General features: G+C 47.0%; 1 protein-coding gene across 1 annotated transcript in view; it reads right to left on the bottom strand.

Moving 5' to 3' along the window:
• Positions 1 to 24,888, bottom strand: part of MARCHF9 (membrane associated ring-CH-type finger 9) — a 41,873-nt gene extending 16,985 nt beyond the window's left edge. The window contains exon 1 of the mRNA XM_044443282.1: positions 24,454 to 24,888. Coding sequence (XP_044299217.1) covers positions 24,454 to 24,843 — 390 coding nt within the window. The 5' untranslated portion in view covers positions 24,844 to 24,888. The remainder of the gene's footprint in view (positions 1 to 24,453) is intronic.
• Between the last annotated feature and the right edge of the window lie 3,016 nt (positions 24,889 to 27,904).

Here is a 27,904-nt window from a genome sequence, read left to right on the forward strand (position 1 = left end):
GGTTCAGAATCAAGGTCACTTGATTTGGGATAGGACTGTAGCAGACAAACTCCCCTTGGTCAAAGCACTTGCTTCATGTTTGCCCCGCATCCCAAACCGCCCCCACTCCAGTTTGCATGTAAAGTTGTAAGCCCAGTTATTTACATTTTATTCATGTCCACCTGTCTTTGTTTTGGCCCTTGATTGTAATCTCTTAGTGCATGTTCACCATGTTTTCATAACTAAAGTTAGGATGGATTTTTCATCCTATTTATTGCTAATTTATTATTTGTTTGTTTTGAATCCTGCCTCTTGGGCAAAATGGGCACACAAGAGCTAGCAGAAATAACATATACTGAAACATGCAGTCTTAAAAATAAAAACCATGGTGTTCACAGCCTGGGTTGGTCACCTCCTTCTAGGGGGGGCAGTGACACATCTTAAGGTAACCTTTCCCAGCCAGGGCATGCTAGGGGTTGTACTCCAACATATCTGCAGGACACCAGGTTAGGAAAAGCTGCCTAAGGGAGCAGACATTGCCTGGGTGGTGGCGGGAGGAGAGCATTATTCAGAGTCCCTGCTTCGAGCTGGGTCTCTGAAAGCCAAGTCCACACCCTGTCCTTTCCAGCCACACCAGCTGCCTCCTGAGGTCTCAAATGTGCTTGGGGGTGGGGGGGAACGGGACAAAAAGGGACATGAAGGAGGGACCAGTAGGGAAAGAGAAAGGGCTGAGGTCTTACTCTGATTCCTGTTTCCTGATACCCTGTCCCTCCCTCTCCCTAGTGCTCTATCTAGATGGCCAAAAATGGTCAGCTGCATAAAAATCAAGGCATGAGGTACAGACAGTACTGCCGGTTGCCAGCCTTGCGCCCCTTCTGAAGCACATAAACCTTCTACTTAGAAGGATTACATGCTGAGGGTGAGGGTGGTAAGATTGCACCCTGAAAGACTGACGCATAATGCAGAATCAAATAGTAGTCGTGGTTTTTGGAATCTGCACCCAACAAAGAGCAATGGGAGAAAGTCTGGCTTTGCTCTTTAACCTGCTTTCTAGTCACCTAAGATTCTTGCCCGCCATTCAAACCGCCCCCTCCCTCCCTTCAATTTTGCACAGAGACATGGTTACAGTTTGGGTCATGCTTGAGCAATGCAAGAAGCAGCAAGTTTGGGAGGCCATTTGGAGGATGTAATTAACAGTGGGGAGGGGAGGGGAGTTAGAGAAGCTGCAGGAAAAGGCACAAAAGGAGTTGGATGGAAAAAGCAGGCACCAAAGCTACAGAAGAAACAAGTGCATCTCCCACTTCTTTAGAGAGAGGGATGGGGGAGGAAAGAGGCCCTATCCTTAGAGACCTCTATCTTCTCACATGCTCATCGGGGGGGGGGGGCAGAATTGGCCTAAGGGGATGCTGTGAGCACCCTGTGGGAGGATGAAGATGAGCATCCACCCAATGCCAGGAAAGTCACAATTGTAAAAGACTGTTTGGGTTCTTAAACTTACATCAAAAGCTCAGCCCAGCTGTTGTAATCACATACTTGCCTGCCTCCTGAGGTTAACCTGCACCACAGGGCAACTTGGAGTGGGTGTCAGGGGCTTTGGGGCTTGAAGCAGGGGCTCTAGGGGTCAGGCTCATATTCTAGAGGACAAGTGAAAGACTTCACGCAATTCACAAGCTCAGTCCTAACTTCCCCTCATTTCAGGTGCATTATGACCCACCAATAGCCTTTTAAAAACGAAGCAAAATAATAGTTAAGGGAACCTGCACAAAAGGGAAGGGAACAAGACAGCCCTGGTGCTATACAGCCTGACCTGGGTATCCACTGTATCAGTTACCAGTTTCACTTAACCAAGGTTGACCATCAGCCCGCCACATTTGCAGGGTTAGAGGACCAGGAGCCCCAAGAAAATGGAAAAATATGAATAGGGAAAAACCACAAATATATCTAGAAAACTATGCACTCTGTTTGGGGAAACCCCACTGTTTGTTTTGGTTTTACCCATCCACACTCGTGTTTTGTTTCTCAGAGGCCATGAAGACTCTAGAGATATTTGTGGTTTTCTCCTCAAAATATCTGTGGTTTTTCCACTTTTGCTGGGGTCCTGTGCCCCAACCCCTGTGAATGTACTGTTTGCTACTATCAACCATTTCAGGCATCGGCTGGGGGGCCCTGTGGATATGGAGGTCCTGCTGTATTTATAATGAATCTTGCCACCAGTCTGTACTTCCTGCACTACCAGGGCCCATGGCTGGAGGATGGGCCTGCAAGGCAATTTGCAAACCACCAGTCTTCATGGTCCTGAAAGTCAGGTGATTCCTAATCCAATCCCATGGCACCAGCTACTGCAGACTGGCAGCACTGCCTCAGGTCTAACTCATCACTAAGACACTAAAGCATGTCACTGCCTGACAATTTGGATTGCAGGTGGTGTGTGTGGAGGGGATTGGGGAAATCACATGATGGAATGCTTAACAGCATCTTTAAGAAGATCAAAGGCCTATCTAGGCCAGCATTCTGTTCCCAAAATGGCAAATGTGAAACCCATGGGAAGCCCACAAGCAAGACACCCTTTCACATGTGATCCCAGCAACTGGTGTTCAGAGGCATATTCCCTCCAATAGCCTTATACAACATGAATTTGTCCAATCTGCCCTTTAAAGTCATCCAAGCGTGCAGCATCATTACATCTTCTGAAAGTGAATTCTATAGTTTAAATACGAGCTATGTGAAGTACTTCCCTTTGCCCATCTTGAAGATCCCAATGTTCAGTTGCATGGGATGAGCCTGGATCCTAATATTATGAGAAGCAGAAAAAAATCTCTTTCTCCACTCTCTCCACACTATGTGTAATTTTATACACCTCTATTGGGTCTCTGCTTACTCACACTTTTTCTATGCTAAAAAGTCCAAAATGTTGCAATCTCTCCCCACAGAGGAAATTCTCCAACATCTTGATCATTTTTGTTTCCCTTTTCTATGTCTTTTCGAGATCTACAGTATCATTTTTGAGGTGCAGGGGCCAGAAATGTACAAAGGATTGTAAACTGTGCTCCCTCAAAATATATGTATAAATAAATATACGATGGTATGTTTATTCCTTTCCTAACAATCCTCAACATAGAATTTCTCTTTTTCAAGGAGCTGCACATGGGGTCAATGTCTTCACTGAGCTGCACACAAGCACAACCATGCACGCACGCAGGCACACGTGCACATACTCCTGCCATGCCGAATGCCAGCATAACAAAGAAAGGGCCAGGCTAGAATGCTTCTTCCTAACATCCAGTTTTGTACAAGAGGGGAATGTTTTTATTCCTGAAATCTCTCTCAGCAATTGAACCTTGGTGCTTTCTGTTTACAAAGCATTTCTCCTATCACTGAACTTCAGCCCCTACCTTCATATATTCAGTTTCCCCAATAACACAAGTGTGCTGATGTTTTTTAAAAGTGGAAAATTAAATTCAGAATATCAAATATTTGACACCTTGCACACACACCAGAAGTTTGAGTTTGCAGGGAACAGGATGGGTAATATCGTTTTGTCCCCCCCCCCCTTTTACCCCAAGCAGTGGGGAAAGTTCAAGGCTGCCTTTACTGTATATTTTGGGGGTGGGGGTGGGGGGAGAACACTTGCAACTTACAGCAGTCTTTCCCAACCTGGGGCCTTCCAGATGCATTGGACTGCAACTCCCATAATTCTCAGGCAATATGACCATTGGCAACTTGACCTCTGGGGGACATCAGGTTAAGGAAGTATTGCTAATAGCCTCCCTGTAAAGGGCAGACCGAGCAGGTAGTGTAAGGGCACAGAAGCAAGCATAGAGGCTCCAATGATGCTTCAGTCTTGGCTCCAAAATTCATAGTAGCAATTTGCTAGCCAAATTAATTCTGCTGCTGCTATTTTTCCATCCCAGCGCACTATTTGTAGACGGAGCTGAGATGGAGCAAATCAAGTTCAGCCCCACTTCTGTGAGGTGTGGGCTCACTTTCCAGATGTTTGGAAAAGCCAACTAACCACTAGTGTCCCTGGGTCTCCATCCAAGACCAGGCCATGCTAAACCTAGGGAAAGAACTGTTGCTCTTTACCCAAAACAGCATCGACAATATATGCAAAAAAATTTCACAAAATACTTCATTTCCTATGATTTCTAATCAGGTCAAGGAGAGAGGAAAGGAAAAGTTTCTCCCTTCTCCCAAACATGTGTGGCTCTGAGCATTTTTAACAGCAGTTCAGCATCTACCACATAATCAGTAGATGGTAGCTGTCAATAGGAGGAAAGCTTTTCTGTGATGCGTTTAGTACAATGTGAACAGGGCATCAATTGTTCCTCTGAATCAATTCTCAGCTGTATGATTTCCATGTGATGATAACCAACTGGCTTAGCTCCTCTTGATTTTTCATGACATGGTGCTCTAGCAGTATAATGGACCACATTTCATGCTACGGGAAAAATCGTTATTACAAGAAAGAGATACTAAACTGGGTACTTCCTATTTCCACTGTTCTTCCCACTCCCCTTTATCATTATCATATTTATACTCTTCCTGTTCCCAGTAAAGGGACTCAAGGAAGCGTACAACATTAAAAACATATACAATTAAAACATTAATAGAAATGTAATTAAATCAGACAGAGCATTAAAATCACAGAAGTAGCAAAATTAAAACAGCAATAAAACAATTTGAACAGTAAAAACCATATAGGCTTTAGTTTTCTCCCTAAAGGTTAGAATCACTGTGTGCTCTCATATACAGCCCTAGCCATTAGCTCTCCCTGCCTCCTGGGAGACTGCGGGATTCCACCCTCGAAGTGGAGGCCCTAGACCTCTGCAGAACTCCTCAGATGCGAGTGTCAAGCAGCAATACCTCTTGCGAGGAAGGGATGCCAGGGATTCATCCGCTAGCTCAGGCAAGGAAGCTACCACTGGCTTGGCTGGATATGGTAATCGGCAATTTCACGGCTGGCTAATTCCGCTTGCTGCTTCCCTGCTTAGCCTCTCTCTCCCTCACCCTCTTTCTCTCCCTCTATCACATGCACAAAATCTGCCCGCAGAGCCACAGGACTGTCGCTTGCACATGGGATGTGGGAGGCAGCAGTGGAAACATTTCAGAGACTTTCAACATGGCACATATGCTCACTGGTCTGCTCTGTTCAGCTCCCCGCCTCGAATCCCCTGGTGCCACCACACACAGGATGAAAGAGGGCTTGATCAGAGACCTGTCCAAACTGTTGGTGCTACTGCATTCAACAGAATTTCTCCAGCGCGCTCAAAGAAGCAGCCTTAGCAAGGACAGGAGGGTCAGCAATGTAACAGAAAAATGCATGCCACAGAGCTGCCACAGGTGTCACTTTCACTATGAGGGTGCTGAGTTTTCCACCCATCCTACCCTATGCATTATTTAGTAAACTTTGTGATGCGAGTCAAGGCCAAATCTGCCCCTTGCTCACATCAATGGCAGCCAAGGGCAGGAAAGTCACTACTTGCTCACCGGGATACATGCAACAAGTGGCAAGTGAAGGCCAGAAGCATGGGTGCAAGCTACAGGGACTGGCTTTGCCTTTGGCAGAATTACCTCAATCCCCGTTCTTATAAACTCCTGTAAGGCAGGGCTGCTTATCTATCCCCCTGTTGCAGGTGGAGGCTGGAATGGAGAAGAGGGTGAGGAGTCTTGCTTGAGGCCACTGACTGAGTTTTTCGTAGGTCTTGCAGGGTCCTGGGGCAAGACTGCCTCAGTGGGCCCCTCCCTCCCTGTGTCCATCCTCTCACTAGCACTGTTAGCACCTCCTCCTCCTCCTCCTCACCACAGCTGCCCCTTGCTTCTTTGGCAGGGCAGCCAGGGCGTCTCCAGCGCTTCCCCATTACCACCACCCTTGACTGGGCCAGAAGAGGAGGAGCAAGTGCAGGGGGTCTTGTCAGAGGGTCCTGGTGGGGAGTGGGTCTTTGACAGGTGCCCAGTCACACCTGCCCTTGGTGCAGGCCCTGCGTGAACGGGCAGCAGAAGCAAGGAAGAGGGAGACCTGTCCAGGCTAGAGGGCCCACTGAGCACATTTTGCCCAACATCCTCACAGAACGTGGAGCCAGCACTGATGAGGGACGTCTGCACACACAGATCAGAAGTATAATATGTCTGCTGATTTGGAGCTTGTTGTTATGAGTATAAAATGGAAGCTAACCTAATCCTGGGTTCCACAAAAGTGGAAAAAGGTAGGGTATAAATACAGTGTACAATTTAATGTACAATACAAGGTAACAACAATAACATGCTTGATGTGTCCTGTGTGAGTCAGAGGGGGAGGGGGAGGGAGAGATTTCAAAAGACAGAAGGGGAATGGAGCAGGGTTTCCAGCAGCCTGGTGCTAGGGGTTGTGCACTCTTTCAAACCTCTTTGCTCCTCCTTTCTCCATTCAAGAAGCAAAATAAATGAAGGAAAATCAACAGAAACAGTATACCTCTGAAGCTCTCGGAACAGTTTTCCTAGGCCTTAAACTGTGTGTTGGAAATGTGTGATTGAATTAATTCTGTTTACTGTTTTCTGTAAATTTAAGCCCAACTATGTAATATCAATCTTGTAGCTGTCAATAGTGCACAGCGGATCCAGCTCTGCTTCCATCTGTTAATTTCCATGAAACATGTAAATTTAAAAGAGTGTGAATAATAAAGACTGTTCCAGGACAAAATTTACCTGCGTGATTACATCCTCCCCACAGATGCACTATTGGACATTGCCAAATCTTACGTTTCAAAAAAGGATTAGCTGCTTTGCACTGCCAGCAATTAGCAGGATTAGACAATCCTTATTAAAATGACGTTGGTGTCCAGTAGACATGAAACAAAAGCTTTTCCTAAATAAAACATTGCATAAGATCCACACACACGACAGGAGACACCAAAGCAATGATCCACTGATTAGGCATTTTGTGGTGGTGCCCACCGCAGTTTTTCACATTCTTAAATGTGCTCATGCATCGCAAAGGTTGGGGACTCCTTTCCTACTATGTGGAGAGAGGTGCAAAATGCTGGCTAAGGTGAATGATCAGGCAGTAAGAAAGAACTGTGCCCAGGTATTTGTGACCCGAACGAGAACTAAGCTCACTAGGCTTTTTGCATACAAATCCACTAATCTTTCAGCATCAAAATTTTTTGGAGGACAGGGGAATGGAAGTTTTTGATTTGTTACTATTCCTAGACAATTGGGAGAGAAAAAATTCTTGCTGATCTATTGTAAATCACCCGGAGATCTACCAACAGATCCTATCCTACCTCCTGCCTTTCTCTGAACTGCACCAAACCAACATTTGCATCTGATTGCTGTGATGGTGTGTGTGTGTGGGGGGGGGGGGGGGGGGGAGATGGCAAAAACACTTTGGTGTGATCAGAGCTACAACACAGTAATAAAGTCTGTCCACCCACAAACAGACTAAGGAGAGCCAGCGTAGTGCCAGTCTGGGACTCAAGAGTTTTGGGTTCTTGTCCTCACTGCTATGAAACTCACAGGGTGACTTTGGGTGAGCTGCTGACTGTCAGCCCAAGTTACTCCATGGAGTTGTGGCAGGGATAAGGGATGTCTGGAGAATCTTGAATTGGAAAAATTTCTAGGAAAAAAATTAGGCGAATTTACATGTGGTCACTGGCAACAAAAAATGCTCAGTTTTCATCTGAAAATCGTTAAAGAGTTAGCTCCAGTAAGCTACTGGTAGCCTATGCATAGTGGAAGCAACATGGAGTTGAGGTTTACCTCTGTGCTTCTTCCACAAACAAAAACACTTAGATTTTGGCCATCTAAGGGTGGCTCCGAGGCTCAGGTACCACCAGGATATGGTACACTGGCAAAGCTTCTCTCCTCCCCTCCCCACTAAACGTCTCCATAGTTCCTTTTATGAGGCTCTTTTCAGGCCAGTTGGAAGGGCTCCAAGTTCAGATTCCCAACTCCGGCCTCAGAGCAAATTTCCAAGAGCAGAGCTGGGTCTCCACAAATTATTTGGCTATCTAGACTCTCTCTAGCAGACACAGGACTGTGTTGTTAGCATGTTTGGTAAATCACGATTAAACAACGAAGCTTAAGGTGTATACTATGTTAATTTTTTGTCCAAATGCACCATTGTGTCCAAATATTTGACCTGAAATATTTGAGGAGTAAAATTAAGATGTACTTAGATTTAAGTATTATATTATGCAGATATTTTATTAGATTACTTGTAAAAAAAGGGAAGACAATAGGATTAATCTCCCTTACACTGTTTAAATGTAAGAAACAAAAGGTGTTGATGTACCAATTCAGCCTTCTCTAACCTGGCACCCTGCACATAGGTTGGACTACAAACTCTACGTATCCTTCAGTCAGCATTCATTTTAGCAATCCAAATAGCAGTCTATGATAAGCTGACAATCATACGTCTGTTTCAACAGACTCCAACCCACTAAGGTTGTGTTTCAATGGCACTCTTAACTACATTGACACTGTACCAAACTTTTGCCCATTATGTATTTGCATATTTATGTATTTTAATTATATATATATTCCCTTACATGCTTTCCAGGATATTCACTTTAGAAACATTAATTACACCTTTGAAACTCTCAAGCTTGCCCAGTATCATATCTGCAATTGGCATCAACCAATGAACTTAAGAAACAGAATTTTTTTAATGGAAAAATAAAACCCTTGAAAATTTTCCACCTCACATCATAGGGTTGTTGCAAGAGAAGTGGGACTATGGAAGAACCATTGGGTTTCTTGAAAGAAAAAAAAGATAGGCTAAACACGTAATGAATAATAAATAAATAAAATAATGCTAGATGTCCAATTGCCAGGACACGTGGAAGCATCCCAGTAAACGTGTTCTTCTTTAACAACATGCTTAACAGTGCACAGACATTATCAATGCAGCACCATCCCAAAAAGGGTCATGGACCAATGGACCGATAATGTAGCCTTGTATTTAAGCCTTTGCCTGGTTGCCACAGGTGACAAGGTATTGTGTGCAGGTGAGTGCATGCAATTCCATGCAGGTCAAGATGCAGGCCCATTCACCACACCAAGCACATAAATCAGTAAAAATGCAGGAAGAGGGACAGAATTCTCTACCTTTTCCCCTGCCAGCCCTGGCCAAGCAAGTAAATTGGCATTTGTAGGCTTATTTACAAAGCTCCAATAATGCGAGAATTGGGCCAGTGTGGCATAACAAACAGAAGGTTAAGCCCAAATGCTGAACATTTGTGTGTTTCTCAGTAGCAACCACACCAGGGAACAGCTTGAGACTCAGGCCACTCAGCAGCCATGCTTGATCTACCTCACCAAGATTTGAGTAGTGATGCACATACAACCTTCAGCCGGTCAGTCCCTTAGGCAAGGAACTGTCACTTCAGTGCTCAGTGCAGCTCCTAGCAAGTTGTTGGCATTACACACATGTTAAATGGTAGTAAAGCAAGCCCTCACTCAGAGGCTACAATTATGTTCTCTGAAGAATGGTGCCCCAATGAAGATGGGAGTCAGCCATTTTGGTTCTTCAGGGAGCAAAGCCTAGATTTTGGGGGAGCAGAGCTTAATCGTACCTCTTCGCCCCCATATTCTTGTTCTGTATGTACAAATCCAATGTCAGCTAGACTCTCAACCACAGTATTAAAAGAAAACACACAAGCAGAATATTTGGATGTAAGCTGCCATACACTGACTTAACTAATTGGCTTAAAAGGCAAATATTCCCGCCTTACTGATTTGTGGATCAACTGGGTTTCAGCTCTTCATGGGAACAGATTTTTTCCTGTTGGTTTTTTTTTTTTTTTTTTTGGCCTAAAGGCAGCACAGAAATCAATTATAGCACCTAACATGTTACAATTTATTTCTATTCTGCCTTTTGGCCAAAAGGCCCCAAAGGCAGCTCACCAAGGGTAAAATACAACTACAAAACTCAGGTTTAAAAGGTATTTTGCTCATCATTTTCCAGCATTAATGTTGTAATAAATACACATGTGAAAAAGGCACAGCAGAATTAACATTTAAAAATCCAAAACTTCTTATAGTAACCCTTAGAATGCGGGGCACTCATAAGGACGATGAACCCACAAAACAGGAGTCCTGGTCCTTTAATCCTTTTGTTGCCATTTTTTGGGCTTGGCTGCAGGGAAAGATTTTGTATTTGTTGTTGTATGATGTTTTATTGATTTTATCTTATGCGAAAAGTGGGACATACATTACTCAAACAGAAATAAAATACAGAATTCTATTTCAGGTTAAGCCAAAGACTTTGGAGTACAGTAGGAAATTTGCACATATTCGTTTCATCATTATTAACATATCCTAAATCTATGCCTCCCTGTCTCAGTTGCACAATGCTACAATCTTCCAGCAAATGTTTAAGCAAGACCATCGCACCAGGACAATGAAGAATTCTTTCATAGATTGGCTCCATAAGCAAATACACTGTAGGCCAGAAGTCCCCAGCCTTTTCTACCCCGTCTGCACATTTGGGAATGCGACAAACTGCTGTGAGTTCCACCATAAAATGGCTGCCCTGGTGGATGTGGCTAGTCCTATAATGGCTGTTGTGGGGGCCTAGCTAGTCGAAAGTGAACTAAAGAGGAGGTGCAGAGGGGGACAAAGAGCAAGGATAGAGGCTGGGAGGGAAGAAACAGCAAGGCAAAGGGCTGGGGAGAGAAACAGTGAAGCTAGAGGCTGAGAGTGAGGGAGAAACAGGTCCCAAGTCCAGCGCTTGGACCGCCACACAATCCTTAAATATAATATATATTAGGGATGGTGGTGTACTTGGGCAGAAATTAAGAGGTAGGACTTTGGAGTCATTTTCCTAGATTATCATCTGAGTTCTAAAACCGACGAGTGGCGTGAACACCAACTAGTTGTTATGCCTATGAATATGTGAGAGGAACGGGGTAAGAAACAGGGCTGCAACACTGATATTTTGGACTCCTTTATTCCTAGCGCAAGGCCACTGGCAACCATTAGAAGGAGAACAACGATGGAGAGAATGGCACCGAGCCCCGTCTTCTGAGATGAGCACCTGTGCAGGCCAGTGAATTCTAGTTCATTCACTGCAAGAGACTTATCCCCTCCTACTGAAAATGCAGGTGATGTTTATGAGGTACTCTGTACATACTCAAAGGCATTCCCTTTTTCTCCCAAGAGTGTTCTGAGATCAAGAATATGAACTGGGCTTACACTGTGCCCTGCCTACAGGTTGGTTAGCCAAGCCTCCAACAGGGATAACTGCATGGAACAGGAAATGTCTCTCCCGTTGCCTGAAGCCAGCATGGCAAGTCAAGCCTACAATTAAAGTGACATTTCAGTGTGCATTGTGCCTTGCCAATGACTCATTTCTTCACTACACTCTACTCTCTGCAAAGCCTCTGGTGATAGCGGCCCATGTGATCCAGTGTTGAGAAGGAACAGGCCCAACACTGGGTACAATGCTGCTCCACACATAGCAGGCTGGGCCAAAGTGCCTAAATCAGGGGGCCAAGCATTAGCAGCAGTAGCAAAAGAAGCTTCGCTATCTCATCAGAGCTTAGGACCACTTCCCCTAAAATAACAAGCACTCAAAGGCAATCAGGAGGATTCAGCAATTGGAGAAATAAAATGTGCACTGGCTGACATAAAAATTAAAATGGCGAGAAAAGCATATCATTATATAACCTACATATTCTATATTTAAAAGAAACCTGAGCCTCCTATCTAGCTGCTCACAGGAGGTATCAATATGGTTCAATATGTGGGCATCTGATACCTGAATAGGGCCAACATGTGCTGAGAGGGGACATGCTAGCCCCACACCACTCCTTTGTCACATGTTTTGCCCTCCACTCATGGCAGGCCACTGTCTCTTTTTCAGATATTTGCTCTCCAGAAAGAGAGGGCAATGGTTAAGACAGAGTAGGGTAAGCTGGAGCTCTCCCTTTCATTGTGCATTTAGCCTGTTCAGGTGCAGAATGCCTGGACAAGGCTTTAGATTTCTAAAGAATTCTTAGCATTTTAGAGAATTCCAAGCTCAGAAATTTGTTTTGAGTCCCAGAACCAAATGGAGCAGCTTACAGTTCTTCCATTCAAAAATCCCTTCCAGAGAACCCCAAGTTTTCTGCATTTCAGCCATACAATTTATTGCAAAAGAGGGAGTCATTTTGTGGCTGACATAGTTAAACAACTGGGAGTCTGACATCCTTACTGATCTAGGACAAATGGACCAGTGATCTACCAGTGCATCCAGATCAACTTTCTGTCCAATCCTGAAATAGCGGTCTGCCCTGTGTAAAGTAGGGCACATTGCCATCCTGTTGCCAGCCATTTCCATTTAAATACAGGGTTAATAATTGTTGAAAATCTAGCCCCCAGGAACTGGTCCACACTTGCAATCATCATCATCGTCGTCGTCGTTGTCGTCATCATCATCATCATCATCATCTAATGGGCATCTTCACTGCATCTTGTCTTAAACAATTTCATACACTAATTACCCTATGTAGAAACATCTGTAGCATCAAGTTGCTTTGTGTATATCTGGGGATGCAAAATGGCAGCAGTGGAAAGTTTGCTGGTACCTTGGTTGCTCAGGAGTATAAGAAATTTAATTCTGATGGCTTCTCTCCTACCTTCTACTGTCATCTCTGCAAAGGGCTGACCCTGATATATATCCACTAAGAGATGGGGAGGGAAAATCAGGAGAGGCAGGTAGACTCCGAGACAGGTGCTAATGGGCATCACAGTTAAGAACCCAGATCAAGAGCTTTGACTGTTGCAATGGACTTCATACAGATTACCTCATTAATTTGTACAAGAATTCTCCCAGATAGGATAATATTATTACCCACCCTATAACAGATGGAGGGCTGAAGCTAAGTAGAGAAGTCCCAGTTCATATTCTCTTTTGATATAGCTCAGCTAAATTCAGATGACGATGTACTCTAAGAGAAGAGTCTGTGCAACCGACTCTCAATTAATGTGCTGCAAATAACCCTAGATTACTCCAGCGAGTGAATTTAGATGCATGCTAGAGAGCAAAAGGGTGAGATTTTTTTAAAAACAGCACTGCCAGAACATGAACAGTCCCCAAAGGAAATTTTATTCAGAGACAACTGCTCAACAATGAACAGACTTACAGAAGTCACAAGATTTACTTTGTTGGGTCATACTAGGGTCAACCTTCACCCAGCCGGTTGTTTCCAGCAGCCGCCTATTAAGTCCCTCAGGAAGCTCACAGGAAAAACAGGTAGGCGTGTACTTCCTCAGGACATGGACGTTCCACTGTTTGTTTCATATTTGTTACAACATTTCAATGCATATTTTCAATGGTTTGGGCCAACAACACCCCAAGAATCAGCCTGCCAACTACACCCAGTGGCTGCAGTCTTGCTCCATGTTCCACTACCTTTGGAGCGTCAATTGGCTAGGATGCAGAACAGGGACTTTTAAGTGGTAGCACCTTTTGTATTATGGAATCTCATCTCTAGGGCAGCTCATTGTCTCCTACCTTTCTGATCTTTAGGTGGACTGTGACTGTGACTTTGATCTGGGCTGACTGTCTTTGCTATTTGATGGCTTTTGCCTTGCTCTACTGGCATCTTTCGGTATTTATTTATGGCTATCCTGTACTAAGGCCTAGGGGCTTATGGCAAACAAGTGAGACAGAAATATTTGAAATAAATACAAAATGACCAATAAACTACATGGTTCCACTTCTGCACACTGGATCATTACAATAACCCTGTAAGGCTTCTGCTTAAGCGTCCCCAGAAAGGAGAACTACTGCCTCTCAAGGCACCTTGTTTCACCGTCCAATAACTATTACAGTTAGGAAGGCTTCCCTAATGTTTAGCCAACATCTGTTTTCCACCCAGTTGGTTCTAATCCTGTCACCTGGAACCACAAGAAAATGTTTGTTTCATCTTTAGCACAAGAGCTTTGCAGATATTTGAAAACAATCAGTCTCCTTTTAGTCTTCTCTTTTCCAGGCTCAACATACCTCATTTCTCACAGAAGCTTACCCACAGAGATGGAGAGCAGCCTAAACTCATAGAAACAATTTCATGTCTGCGTAGGAATTTGAACCTGAGTCTCCCCAGATCCATCCATCCATCCATCCATCCATCCATCCATCCATCCATCTGATTTCTAACTTGCCCCATTAGCCCTGTGGCTCCCTGGGCAGGTTACAACAACAGAACAGTTCTAGTCCAATGCTCTAGTCTAGCTTTTTCAAACCTGATGTCCTCCAGATACTTTGGACCACCATGCCTAGCACTCCTGCCCACTGGCCATGCTGGCTGGGGCTGATGGAAGCTAAAGTTCAAAACATCTGGAAGGCAGAAGCTTGAGGAAGGCCAGCTCTAACCACAACACACGTTAGTATTGCGTTTCCCCAGTACTTCCAGAGGAAGTGGGTGATGGGGATCATACCTCTGGATGGGGGAACCTATCTTTCTGACCCCAACAAACAAAAGTTCAAGTATCAGTCAAGTATACAGTTATGCCTTAAGAAACTGCTTCCAGCAAATGCTCAGAACAAGCCTGTCAGTAGTACTATGTACAGTTCTGGTCATTCCACCAAAAAGGGCTATTATAGAGTTGGAAAAGGTTAAACTAAAGTGATAAAAGGGCAGGAACATCTCCCCAATAATACAGGTTGCACCATCTGGGTCAGTTTAGCTTAGAAAAAGAGTGAGTAAAGGGGAATGTGACAGAGGAGTACAGAGCTATGCATGATGTGAAAAAATGCATCGGCAGACATGTCCTTTCCTCTCCCATAATACTAGACTCCAATAGAGCCATCCCATGAAGCTGATTAGTGGGAGATTCAGGACAGATTGAAGGAAATATTTTTTCACACTGTGCATAATTGAACTGTGGAATTCATCACCACAAGATCTAGACCAGGGGTCTCAAACTCAACTGACCTGGGGGCCACTGGAAGTAGAGTCTGGGTGAGGCTGGGCCGCATCAAGTATTCCACCACCGTGGGGGTGGGGGGCCACTCATCCCGCGGCCGGCCCGCCCGTCCTGGCAATTGGCCCACGGGCCGCGAGTTTGAGACCCCTGATCTAGACTTCAAAACAAGATTCCAAAAACTCATAGAGGCAAAGGCTATCCAGGGCCACTAGTCCTGATGACTATATGCCATCTTCAGCTTCATAGTATCCTTGTGATGCTACATAACTTCAGCTGCTGTGTAAACAGAAGGCCTAGATCAGTATGGTGAACCTTTTAGAGACTGAGTGCCCAAACTGCAACCCAAAACCCACTTATTTATCGCAAAGTGCCAACACTGCAATGAAACCTGAATACTGAGGTTTTAGTTTAGAAAAAAAACCTCACAGCCAGTCCAAGCATACACACACACACACACACACACACACACACACACACAGTGCTTTTTTTTGTAAAAAAAAAAAAAAGGTGCCGGAACTCACGTCCCAGCCGGCAGTAAGCACACACACCAATCCCAAGGAGCAGGGAGCAGCGTCTGAAGCAGCTCTCTCTCACTATCAGATAGCAGACACAATAGCAGCCTGCAGGCACTATGTTAATGATGTTTGCTGCTGATCTGCTACTCCTTTCAAAATCACTTTGTAAAATTCATTGAAAAAAAGGTGCCGGAACGCTGTTCCGGTGCGTTCTATGACAAAAAAAGCCCTGTATGTATGTGTATGTGTGTGTGTATCTCGCTCTCTCTCTCTCTCTCTCTCTCCTTGGCAGCGCACTGACTGGCCATGCGAAAGCTTGGATGACTAGGGAGTTGCGGCTTGTGATGTCATCGCCTGGCACCATGACTCCTTTCCGAGCATGCGCATGGCCCCTATGTGCACTGGTATCCGATGCTTGGCTGCTGGGGCGATGCTGGGGTGACTTGGCTCGCATGCCAACAGAGAGGGCTCTGCATGCCTGCTGTGGCACACGTGCTATAGGTTCGCCACCACTGGCCTAGATGGACCCTTGGGCTGATCTAGCATGACTCTTCTTTTCTACTTATGGGGACATGACAAGCTAAGCAGGTCTGACTGTAAGCACTGCCTAGACCGGAGCATGCCTAGGAACTACCTATAAACTGTGTTGGGCTTTTGGAATAGTGCAGTATATACAACAAAGAAATAAACTGAACCAGTTAGGTCCTCTGCAGCCATGATTCTTGACAGGATGTTATACTTCTGATTTCCCCACCTAAGGCCATGGACGGACTTGCTCAAAGGCCTGGATTTCTGCCAGATTGGGGATTTAAATTTATTTGCTGTCCATTTTGCCCTCAATATATCTTATATTCACAGCTTTCTTTAATCTAAACAGCCCTTTCTTGGCTGTTTTAGCCTTTGTGATAGATGCTCTTGTGTCTTTCAGACAAAACATCTTCATTTAAGCTCTCCTTGTGAGATAAACTGCTTGTTCCTCTAGCCATTCTAGTTGCTTTTCCCTACACCTGTTCTGGCCAGACATTAGCCTTCCTGAAAGAGAATTTAATGATACAACTTTGATGTCAGCTTGGGAGACATGGGTTCCAACCTGTCACTGTTTGGTACCTGCCAGCTAGGGTGCCACGAGAGTTAGAAATTAGGTTTCACTTCTAGTGGGAACTGGTGTTGTGGCTTGGCTGACCTGGAACCCTTTATTGTTCTTTTGGGCCAGGAAGAGCCGATGAATCATACCAGAGCCCAGTAATATAACATTCCTCAGAGAATTCTCCCACCTGCAGTCACCCTCCCACATGGGGCCGCAACACAAAGATCCAAAGGTTCCGGGTTCTAGCCTTTGCAAAATCCTTCACCAGCTGAAGCTCACTGCCTCTTACAGTGGAAAATGGAGTCCAAGGTTGGCCTCTCTCACAGGGTTCTGCCATCCAGAAGGAGTTAAGGAAATCACTGCTACCAAGCATGACTTCCAAAATCAGGGCAAAGTAAAAATCTTGATGAACAATGAAATAATTATGCAAACCCTGACAGTCTTGCTTTACTTTATTTATATTGATTTATTTTTAAAATCCCTTTAAATTTCACCTTTCTGTTTTGTGTTTTAAATATGCATACATATTCAAGGTGGCTAACAAACTTTTGTTAAAAAAGTCAATAAATCAAACCATATTCAGAGACAAAAGAACCAAGATATAAATAGCTAATTTATTCCATCAGCCCAATATAAAACACATGCGATATTTTAGTTTTAACTGTGTTTCTATTGTTTTTAGAACTATATAGAATTGCACAGAAGTAACTTTTGACTACATATTTGGAGGAATATGGAATTTCTAATGGTAAGAGTCCTTCAACAGTGGACCACTCCACTTCTGGAGGTGGTGGGTTGTCAACTGATAGAAGTATTTAAAAAGAAGCTGGATGGCCCCCCGTCAGGAGTGCTGTTGCTCAGCTATCACCAACAGAGTGCCCAACAGACGTGTAGGACTACAAGGCCAATCATCCCCAGTCGTCATGACTATGCTGAACTTTGGAGAGCAACCTGTTGGGGAGAACTGCTGTGGTTGAATCCTGCACTGGGCATGCAGCTGGGCAAAATGAGCTCTAAGGTACCTTCCAACTATACGATTCTGTGCTTCTAGAATGACAGTACGGTGATGCAGTGGTTAAGAGCACTGGACTGGGACTCAGGAGAATCAAGTTCTAGTCCCCACTCAGTCAAGGAATTCACAGGGTGATTTTGGGCCAGTCACAGACTCTCAGCCCAACCTACCTCACAGGGTTATTGTTTATTTATTTATTAGAGTTTGAACCCACCCCATTAGCTGTATAGCTCCCTGGGCAGGTTACAATGTTGTGAGCATAAGACTGGGAGGAGGAGGAGAATTATGTGAGTCTTCTTGAGTTCCTTGAAGGGAAAAAGGTGGGATACAAATACAATTAATTAAATATATTTTCCTTCTTCCCTTTTCCTCCAGGTGCTGAAGATGGAGATTATAAAAAGAGGCACATGGTGCTGCCCATTCCTACCACTCTTTCTGCTGGCAGCTGCCCCTTCCCAACTTGGATTTTCTGGCAGGAGAGAGGGTGGGTGCTGGCTCTGAGAGGGCTCCAAAGGCTCAAGGATCTGAGCCTCACTTCAGACTATATATCTCAAGTCATGGTTCAGGACACTTTCAGCAGATCCAGGCTGTCTCCACATTGATAAGGAATGGCTGAGGGCACCGGGGAAGCCTCCTTTTCTTCCCCTTCAGGAGCTCAGAGTAGGAACACTGAAGGTACGCTAAAAGGACAGGCAGCCATTGAACAGCAGTGGACATTTGGAGGCATGGTGAGACCTGATGTGCCTCATCAGAGCCTACATCAAGGGTAGGGATGCTTGGGCACCTTCTAAGGACCTGCTCTCCAGCAGGAAACCTTTTAAATTGTATTTTATTTCTGAGGATTTCTATACTACTCCCCATGAGAAGACCCAGGCCAACTACAACAGCATCGAGTACTTGAAAGGATAAAATCCATATCAAAGACAATAAAACTGATCATTAAAACAGCAATAGAAGAAGAAAGTGTCATTAAAATAACCACAAACAGCTGACAGTGCTGGAGGTCCAGAAAACAACTGGACAAATGAATGTGCTTTAAGACACCAGAGAAATATTCCACACCAGCCCACCTGATCTCAGCCCCTCTTAAAGTATCGACAGCTGGAAAGGACTCAGAAGCCATACCAGACAAGGCTAGTCCTTTGCTAGTGGTGTGGTGGCTAGAGAAGAACAAGGCCCCACATTGCCAAGGGGCTCCTGGCATCTACAAGACCCTTTCCTACCCTGCTGCCTTCCAGATGTGTTGGGCTACAGCCTTCATCGTCTTCAGCTAACATGGTCAAAGGCTCCAATAACTCCCAGTGACCACCCTGGCTAGGGAGGTGGCACTTGCAGGTCAAAACCACTGAAGTGCAGCAGGTTGGCAAAAGCTGAGCTATGGTGCTAAAGCAGAGAGGGACCAATATTACCACCATCCATAAATAAACTTACTGCAGAAAGTAGAGGCATGTAAAGGGAGGGTCCAGAAAGCAGGCAATTGGTGAGAGACTCGGCACAGGTATGCCAGGGAGAGGTGATTTGCAGGGGAGATGTGCAGGGGATGCAACTTCGTTGCAGGGAAGGATGGAAGGGATGGGTGATTTCTTTGTAGAGGAGGTCTGTGAGAGTTGGGGGGTTTCTCTGCAGGGATGTATAGGGGAAGGGTGTTCTATATATTGTACAGTATAATCCATTTGGCTAGGGTCTCGGCATCCTCAGGCTGTACCTTCTGAGCTAAGCAGTGAGAAGGTGCTTGTTCAGAAGCATCCACTTCCAAACAATTTGTAACACTCCTACCACTCGCTACTCACCATATCCCACCTTTTGGCTCTCATCAGCAACCGTCCCCTATTGCACACTCCTGTCTTTAGCCAATCACAGTCAATCCTAGAGCCCCGGGCAGGGCTAACAACCTTTCATTTATCCTCATTGTTAAGCTGAATGCTGGTTCATGCATTATGCAGAGAAAAACCCAGGTTTGACACTGAGGGTGCCTTTGACAGGGAGCTTGCAGCCAATCACAGCTCCCTGACAAGCCTCCTTGTCAGGAGTATGTGTGTGTTTGCAAAGCTCCTGTTTGTTGCTTTCACACTTAATATATTTAGGAGTACATGTGCATAATGTATATGCAAAATAGAAAGAACCCAGGTAAACTCTACCATGAGACACAGTAAGGCCACTTAAATTGTAAGCCTGTGCACGCTCACCCCATCAGGAGTAAACCCATCTGAACACAGTGGGACTTTTCTTCGGTATAAGGATACTCAGGCTGGCTGTAAGGGTAGTAGAACTGGAGAGGAATTGTCCTGGCCCCTGCAACACAATCCACCAGGGATCTTGTCCTGCACAAGCCCCACTGAATTGAAGCAGACAGTGTTACAGTTTCTTGTGCAGCTCCCTTCAACTGGATTTTACCCTTTGTTATTAAGTGTGCACCTGCGGGGTGGGAGGGGTGGGGGGTGCATGGTGCCTGTCTAGTTCACGCAACTAAAGGTACTCAGCTGACCCTGTATCAGTACTTTGCATATCAGAGGGTTTCGGCAAACCATTGTTAGGAGATTCAAGAATTCACCCAAGCTCACACTGACCCACAGAGTCACCATCCAGGTCATAACATAGTAAGAGACAGCAGGCATCAACTCACACTTTTTCATAATAAGTGTACATTTATACCAATGAATGAAAGCAGTGAATGAAGTATGAGTGCATGATTACACACATAAACACACACAGAGGCAAATGGCAGAATACACACACAGACATCAAAGCACACCTGTCCGCATGCAGATATGGGACAGATATGGGTGCATTCCTCACCCATATAAATGGCACATGGGAAGGGACACGCACAAACAGAGAAATGTGAATTCAGCTGCATGCACACACAGACAGACACACATAGGTACCAGCTCAAGAGGCTGTTCAACACAGAGAAAAGTGCCAGCTGCAAATACTGTACATGTACACATATCAGCATGCACACATCCACATGAGAACAGTACCTGAGCACACGCAGATGTGCATGCCTGCAAGCAAATTCAAATACAGACGTGCAAAGCCTCAAGCACTTCCCCATTCTGAACACACACAAATGGGCAGACAAAGGGAGATAGAAACCTTGCAGCACAAAAGCTCTCATGAACCTGCTTTGGGAACCGGTGGAGGGAGAGGCTGACAGAGCCGAACCTAAGCAAGGGACTAGCACTGTGCATATAACCAACAGGCACACAGAGCTGTGCATACATATGTGGTTTATTTACCTTCATTTTTTAAAAAAGCAGGTTAGTTTTTCACCAGCCACAGAAGAGTAAAACCAACCACACCCTACAAACATACTACCAGTCACCTGGCTTTCTGTAGCTCCCATTCATTCCATATGCTGATAGATGCAAACAGCCTTACAGTCAGTGTCATTTCCTGCACAACAGGTGAGGGGACATCAGCACAGGGACCCCCACTGGCAGCCATGAAGCTCTCCCCTCCCTGTCCCCTTCAACACGCTTGTTTTAAGAAAAGCCTTGGAAATAATCAGAGCAGTCTTCTTGCCCTCCCTTTCAACCCCATCCCCATCCTTTCTGCCTCCTCTCCTCTAGCAAACAACCCTCCATCCCAGCTTGTAGCCTCACTAGTTCTCACCTTGTTGGCTCACTTTTGACTAGCCAGGCCCCCTTGGCAGCCAAGAGGTGACCAGCCACATCCTCCATGAGAGCCAGTTTTTGGTGGTGCCCACAGGAGTTTCCAAATTCCTAAATGTACCGCAGGCCCAACAAGGTTGGGGGTCCCTAACAGACTCTTTCATCAAATCTGACCATGGCGTGGCCCATGTGCCCACAATGCAAGATCTGAGCAAATATTTTCTGCATGCAGCACCACTGCCAACACCCCAGATTCTTCTCAGCTGCTAAGTGGGACCAGACCATCCACCTTGTGGAGGCACAACCACCTCTCTAGCACATGTCACCAAGTATTTCACATGCTGGGCTTCACTTCTTTCTCTCTAACACACATGCATAAGCACATAGAAAGACACGCTCTGCAAAAGACAGATTCGTAAGTGCTTTACACATTTCAGTCACCCTGTTGAGGATGGGCCATTGCTCACGTGGAAGAGCAACCTGCTCTGCAAGCCAAAAAAGGGTCCCGGATTCAATTTCTAGTATCTTTAGTTAACAGGATAAAGGAGCAGGGGACGGAGGAAGGCTTCTCTCTGTCTGAGACCCTGGAGAGCTACAGCCCTTCAGAGTAGGCAACCCGGAGCTAAATAGCCAAACAATCAGACTTAGCAAAGGATTTAGCATCTGTGTTCCTACATATGCATTAATTGATCCTTTCAATGACTGCTTATAATGACCAGCTATTCTCATCTGTATTAGCAATCCTGAATAAAGTGCAGGCTGTTCTAGATTAAGCAAGTTAGATCAAAAGAGTGCAATTTTGTCCGGCTTCATAACTTTTCGGACATTTATTATCCCCTTTTATTATACAGCAATTATCCTCTTATAAGCAATGTATAAATGCATGTTGTGCAAGAAGTCACTCTCTTTGCTCAACTTTTGCTCCTCAGAAGCACTTTGAACCCCAGTTCTAGCATTAAGATTTGAAACACAAACTCCCAAGGCCAAGCCCAAACCTCTTCAAGAGCAGCAGTCAAAGACACATTCTGAACATACCTTCCTTGTCCCAGGCAACCTGACTGGGGAATTGCCCAGTATTAAACACTCTGGCTGCCTGATCTCTAAGAACATGATTAATTACAGATTCCAAGACACACACACAAAATTAATCTCCACTCCAGTGTCTGTCTTTATTTAAATGAGTCCCCATGAGGGAAGGATAAAGCAGCCCAGCATAAGGATAGGGTATTGCCTCTCACATCCACAAGCCCCTAAGGATTTTAAAGGTAAACAATGCCCACCTCCAAAAAGGCTACAAGCTGTGTCAGCTTCACAGCTTCTAGCTTCTCTAACTAGGACACTGAGGCCCTTAGGAGGACGCACCCATTGTCTGTGCTATGGCATTTTTGCATGGGGTGGTGGTGGTGGAGACTGAGGCAGGCACCTCGACGAGCCATGCCTTGCCCATGCACTTCAGTGCTTAGGCCAGGCCACCGGTGGCCATCACCGAATTGTCTGAAAGAGCCTGGGTATTGCAGGCAAACACCACTTTGCTGTAAGAGGTTGCGAGGAGATCAATAGGTGGCATTTCTCAGAGCCAACCAGACTGCTGCTGGAGGTGTGGTCTTCTTCCCATTGACATGCAACTTGGAGGGGCCCTTTGCCAGGTTCCGCTTCTATAAACACCCTGCCGCTTTTTGTCTGCTGGAACCCCCAAATTCTCCATCCCGCTGTTCCAGCACTAATTACAGTCCTGTCTTTTTAGCACAGCCCCCACCCACCCTCTTCCTTTAGACTACTGAAAGCAGAAGTCTCCTTCTTTGTCTTACGGCATAAAGCTCCATCACTCTGCACTCCCAAAGGCAGCTGCTTGGGGGAGGTGGGGAGGAGAAATTCCTGGAGACATCCTCTCAGCATGAGCAAAGGGGGCTCAATAAACATTGCATGCTCCATGCAAGGAAGAAGGCTGTACAGTGCAATCCTGCACATGTTTACTTAGAAGTAAATCTCACTGCACTTATTGGGGCTGACTCCCAGATAAGGGGGTGTCAGATTGTAGCCTCATGCTCTAGTTCTTCTCACTCACAAAAACATTATTTGCTAGGACCCCAAATAGCATATCCCTACCCTGTAAACAGAGGCCTCCAAATTCCACTTCCCCAAAGGCCAGGGCAACCATCTCTACAAGTGGCATTTTCCTGTAATCTGCTAACTAGGTGTATGGCCATCCTCATCACTCATCATCAAAATAACCTATTCCGATCTCAGCTCCCACAAAATACTCTATCATGAAGATTTGTTTCTCCTGGAAAAGGAATGGAGGTAAGAAACACATGTCTTGGATTGGGGAGGTGGCAGGAAAGGCGGGGAGCCAGTTTCTCCTTATACACTAACCTTGTGCTCAAGAACCCTCATCACCTGGGCAATACAGCATTTGCTGAGTATGTAATGCCTCCACATAATTTGTCCCTCTGATCAGTATTGCAACAGCACCATTAATCCTATCCCACCTCTGAGCTCACATTACCCAGCTTGTGCCCCCTTGTATCTCTCAGATCACCCAAGATCCTGGAAGCTAAGTTACAAAGAGGTGTCTTGGCCCACACGTTGATCATACTACCAGGTGAGGTAAGGTACCATCTGTTGCCTAATCTCTCTCCCTCCCCTCCTCTCTCACACGCATGCATGCACACACCCTTCCTCCAGGCCAGCGCTTTAATATCCTGGCAGACAGGTTGCCAGTAGATGGGCTGGCTTACCCTGTGGCACCTCCAGCAACGCATGGCCATGATGCGCCCTGACACCCAGGCACAGGGTTCCATTCAGTGCTGCTCTAACTTCAGTCCCATTCATTTCAGTGGGTCTCCTCTAAGTAACACAAAGACTGGAAACAATCTATAGCCTACCAATAATCTCCTCCTCTCCTGGATCAACAGCTCTGAAACTCAGATCACCCGTCTGAGCCATCAGTTTATAAGCAGCCAGCCTGGTCCATACATTGGTAACTTCACTGCTACTTGGCTACGCTGACATCCAGTAACACCCCTGCCACACCTTACCTCAGTTCCCTTGCGCCACCCCTTACACACGGATCGTCTGAACCCATGCACTGAGTGAAGTGACCGGTAGGAAACACGGCCTCGCCCTTGGCACCCGGGCGCTGAGGCCGCCACATGCCATCCCGCTGTGCTGACCCTGCCTACAGGGCATCCCATGGCCAGGCGTCCACCTAGCCGCTGTCGGGGGGCCCCTAGCAGCAGGGCCCGGTGCAAGGGGTTCTCCCCTGATGTCCAGGTCCACACAGAGCCTCCAAGCTGCCTGCCGCCCCACAATGCCGCAGCCGCCCCCCACCCCAGCCCCACAGTTCGGCCCACCGACCTGCTCGGGTCCCTGGAAGCAAATCCGGCACTGCGGGGTCCTCATGCCACTGTCCAAGCTGCTGCTGAGCGACACCGAGTCCAAAGCTCCTCCCGGCCCGGCCGCTCCGGGCTGCTGCCCCGGCTGGTGCCCCGAGGGCTGAGGTCGGGGGTCCTTCTCTTCCAGGGCCAGGCTCCGCGGCCGGGTCTCGACCCCTCCCCCGCCGTAATATTCAGCCTCATCGTCTTGCCGGGCCGAGCAATCAGCGAAGGGGGGCCACCCGCAGCCGCTGCCTCCAAGAGCCCCCCGGCTTCCCCCGGCTCCAGGCTCGGGCTCCGGGCGGCCCCGCCGCATCAACACCAGCAGCTTCAGCTCGTTGAAGAACATGCGGATCCGGTACTTGAACATCATTTACCTCCCCGGCGGCGGCAGTAGCAGCGGCGGCGGCAACGGCGGCGGCAACGTTTGGCTGGGGGGGGAGGGTCTGGGGGGCAATGAAGAGGTGGGGCGGGAGGACCAGGGCGCTTAGTTGTGCCCCTGGCCCGCATCGGGAGACGGGCATACGGAAGAGGGGAGCTGCCAGGGGAGAAGCGGGGGGCCGCAAAGGGGAGCGCGGGGCGCCAGACCCAGGAGCCACATTTCGGACACCGAAGGTTTAAGGCGAGTCGCTGGTGACAGGAAGAAAGGCGACGTGTTTACAGGTGTGTGGGGAGGTGCAGGAGATGAGGGGTGCAGGAACGGAATGGTGAAAAAACAGGCCTTTTGATATGGTGGGGGGGCGGTACAGCCAGGCGACAGCAAGGGGTTAAATCGAGATCGGGGTTATACAGCCGGAGCTCCTAGGGTGGGCGACTGGGGCAGGGGGGGTGGGCGTCGGTCGGCGGACCTGATCAGCTCAGGTGAGGATGCGGCGGGGAGAACGAGGAAGCGCAACGGCGGCGGAGGGAGCGGAGCGCTCACCTCCCTCCCTGGCTGGTGGCAGCTCTCCCCTAGGACGCGGCGCGCTCCGTGGGTCCCGCCTGGCGCCGCCACGGGCAGCCCGCGTCCCCATCCCCTTCCCGGGCCATTGCCACCCGCTAGGAACCAGGCGAGGAGCGGGGGAAGAGGAGAGCTCTCCCGGCGGCCGGGGCCTGCGATCGCCTGCGCGTAGGGACGGGGAGGGAGGGCGGGAGAGAGGGCGGGGGGCGGAGGATCCAGGCGTTGCTCTGCGAAAGCGGGGCTGCGCCTCTACTGCCCGGTCTTCTCCTCCTTCTGCCGGCTTCAAAGAAACCCGGCGGGGAGGTGGCTACGACCGTCCAGGATCTGCAGCGCTAGCAGCACCAGGGCCCCTCTCCTCCTTCGCCGCCGCCGCCTCCTCCCCTCGAGGGGCTGGCTGGGCAGCTGCAATCGCGGGCGGCTCTTTTGTCTGCAGAGCTACGGGCATGTCCGCTCCCTCCTGCAGCCGCAGCCACGCCGCCCGGCCTGGAGAAGCCGCATCTCCGCTCGCTCTAGCCGGTCGAGTCCCGCGGGCGGCCGGGTCCAAGCTCTCCTGCCTTGCTCGGGGAGAGCGCTCGTGCGGCGTGCAGGGGGTGCCAATCGTGTCTTCTGCCGCTGCTGCCGCCGCGGCCCCTCTTTTGCCTCGGCACTTTATGCAGCCGGCCCCGGCATGCAACAGGGCTTTGTCCCAGGGCGCCCCACACCTCACGGGGTTGCCAGCGCCTCCCTACGCACCCTCCTGCGCGCTCCTCCTCTGGCCGCCCCCGAACTCCGGGGGCTGGAGCGCACAGCAGCCTGGATGGCAGCGGCGTCGGAGACTCAGAGCTGGGGAAAGGGAATATGGCTTCTCCTTCCGGTACAGCATGTTAAATAAAACATTTAGGGAGGAGAGGAGCGGGAACGCGAAGCGGGTGGATGCATGGCTCTGTGTGTGGGGAGGGACTGGGGACTGAGAGGCGGGCGGGCCGGCGGGCAAAAACCGAGGGGCTGGTGCGTGACCGCTGCGCCACTCCGCTGTCGGTCGACCTCAACCACGTGGAGGGGGGGGGAGAAAAAGAGTCCCCGGGAAATGTGAAAAGTGCCCTGGCAAACCTCCTCCTCCCCTTTCCCCCCATCCAGACGCATCTGAGAGATTCCTAGATAGAGACTGTGGGGGGGGGGGGAGAAGCCATTTTTTAAATATTGCCTCGCTAGATTAGATTAGTGTTCCATCTATCCAGGCTGCTAAAAATAATTAGTAATAATAATCACAATTCAATATCTGGGAATCTCAAGAATTTGACATTACCCTTTGAGATATTGGAGCTCCACAAAAAAATCCTACCAGTGACCTGGATCTCTCTCTTCCTTGGCATGAACAAGGCTCAAGATATTTGTGCCCTGACTCAAAGAAGGGTGTTTTGTGACCAACTCAGGGCCACTTGTGTCTCTTTTCCACTGATCTGGCATCTACCTTCTAAAGCTCCATGCATGCATTCCAGTGCTAATGGAGCTCCAGGTCAGGCTGAAATGTTTTCAGAACAAAGGAATGCAAGATGACTGCCTTGTGTGCTCAGGCTAGGCTGTGGATTTGGTCCCATGCCTTGGAAGTGAAACTTTTTTGTGAAATGTCAATCTCTTGAAAATCTGACTAATTCACAATATGACAATGATCCTTCCCAACACAATTTCAGCACCAGTTAGACATTTTAATTGCACAATAAATCCCAAGGAGGCTCATGGTACCTTAAAGGCTAACAAGTTTATTCCGGCATAAGCTTTCATAACTACCTCACCAAATGTATGAAGAATTAATGTCAAATTGTCGGATTTATATACATACTGGGGAGGGGAATTGTACTCCCTGTGGTCAGAAGAAACTGAAATACAAGAAGTATGAAAAGTATTCATACCGATCATTACCTTAAATCAAGTGACAAAACTAACAGCATCTTTGTTCTTCATTGGAATGGGAGCAGCAAACATTTGGGCCCTAATCCAGAGAAAACTGTGTTGAAATGAATGAGATGACTATTTGTTGCTAACTCTGCAACCCTAAAGGCACAAGTAGCAAGTCCCATTGACCTCAGTGAGACTTGCTTTTGGGTAAAGGTACTTATCTGGAATGTTCCATTCATATGAAGAGAGCATAAGCACAACACATTTTCCGCTAGTGTTTAAAGGCACAGTCATGTGCTATCTAATAAAGTGTTTTTAATCCTCACTTGGATATTCTCTTGTGATTCTGACATAAAGATTCAGAGCTGAGCCCTAAGAGAAACTGCTAATCCTTCTTAAATGTATTTATTTATGATTACCTGGCTCTCTCACTTTTTCTCCAAGACATTCAGAACAGTATATATGATGCTCCTTGCACTTTCCTTTGGCTTTTACTTCTATTTTATATTGTACTTTTAAACATTGACACTCTGTTTTATGTTGTATTTCATGGTTTTAAATTGTTGTGAACCATCCAGAGAGCTTTGGCTTTGAGGCAATATAGAAATGTAATCAGTGG

This window comes from Varanus komodoensis, unplaced genomic scaffold (assembly GCF_004798865.1).
Source record: "Varanus komodoensis strain SLA01 unplaced genomic scaffold, ASM479886v1 scaffold41, whole genome shotgun sequence".
NCBI lineage: Eukaryota > Metazoa > Chordata > Lepidosauria > Squamata > Varanidae > Varanus > Varanus komodoensis.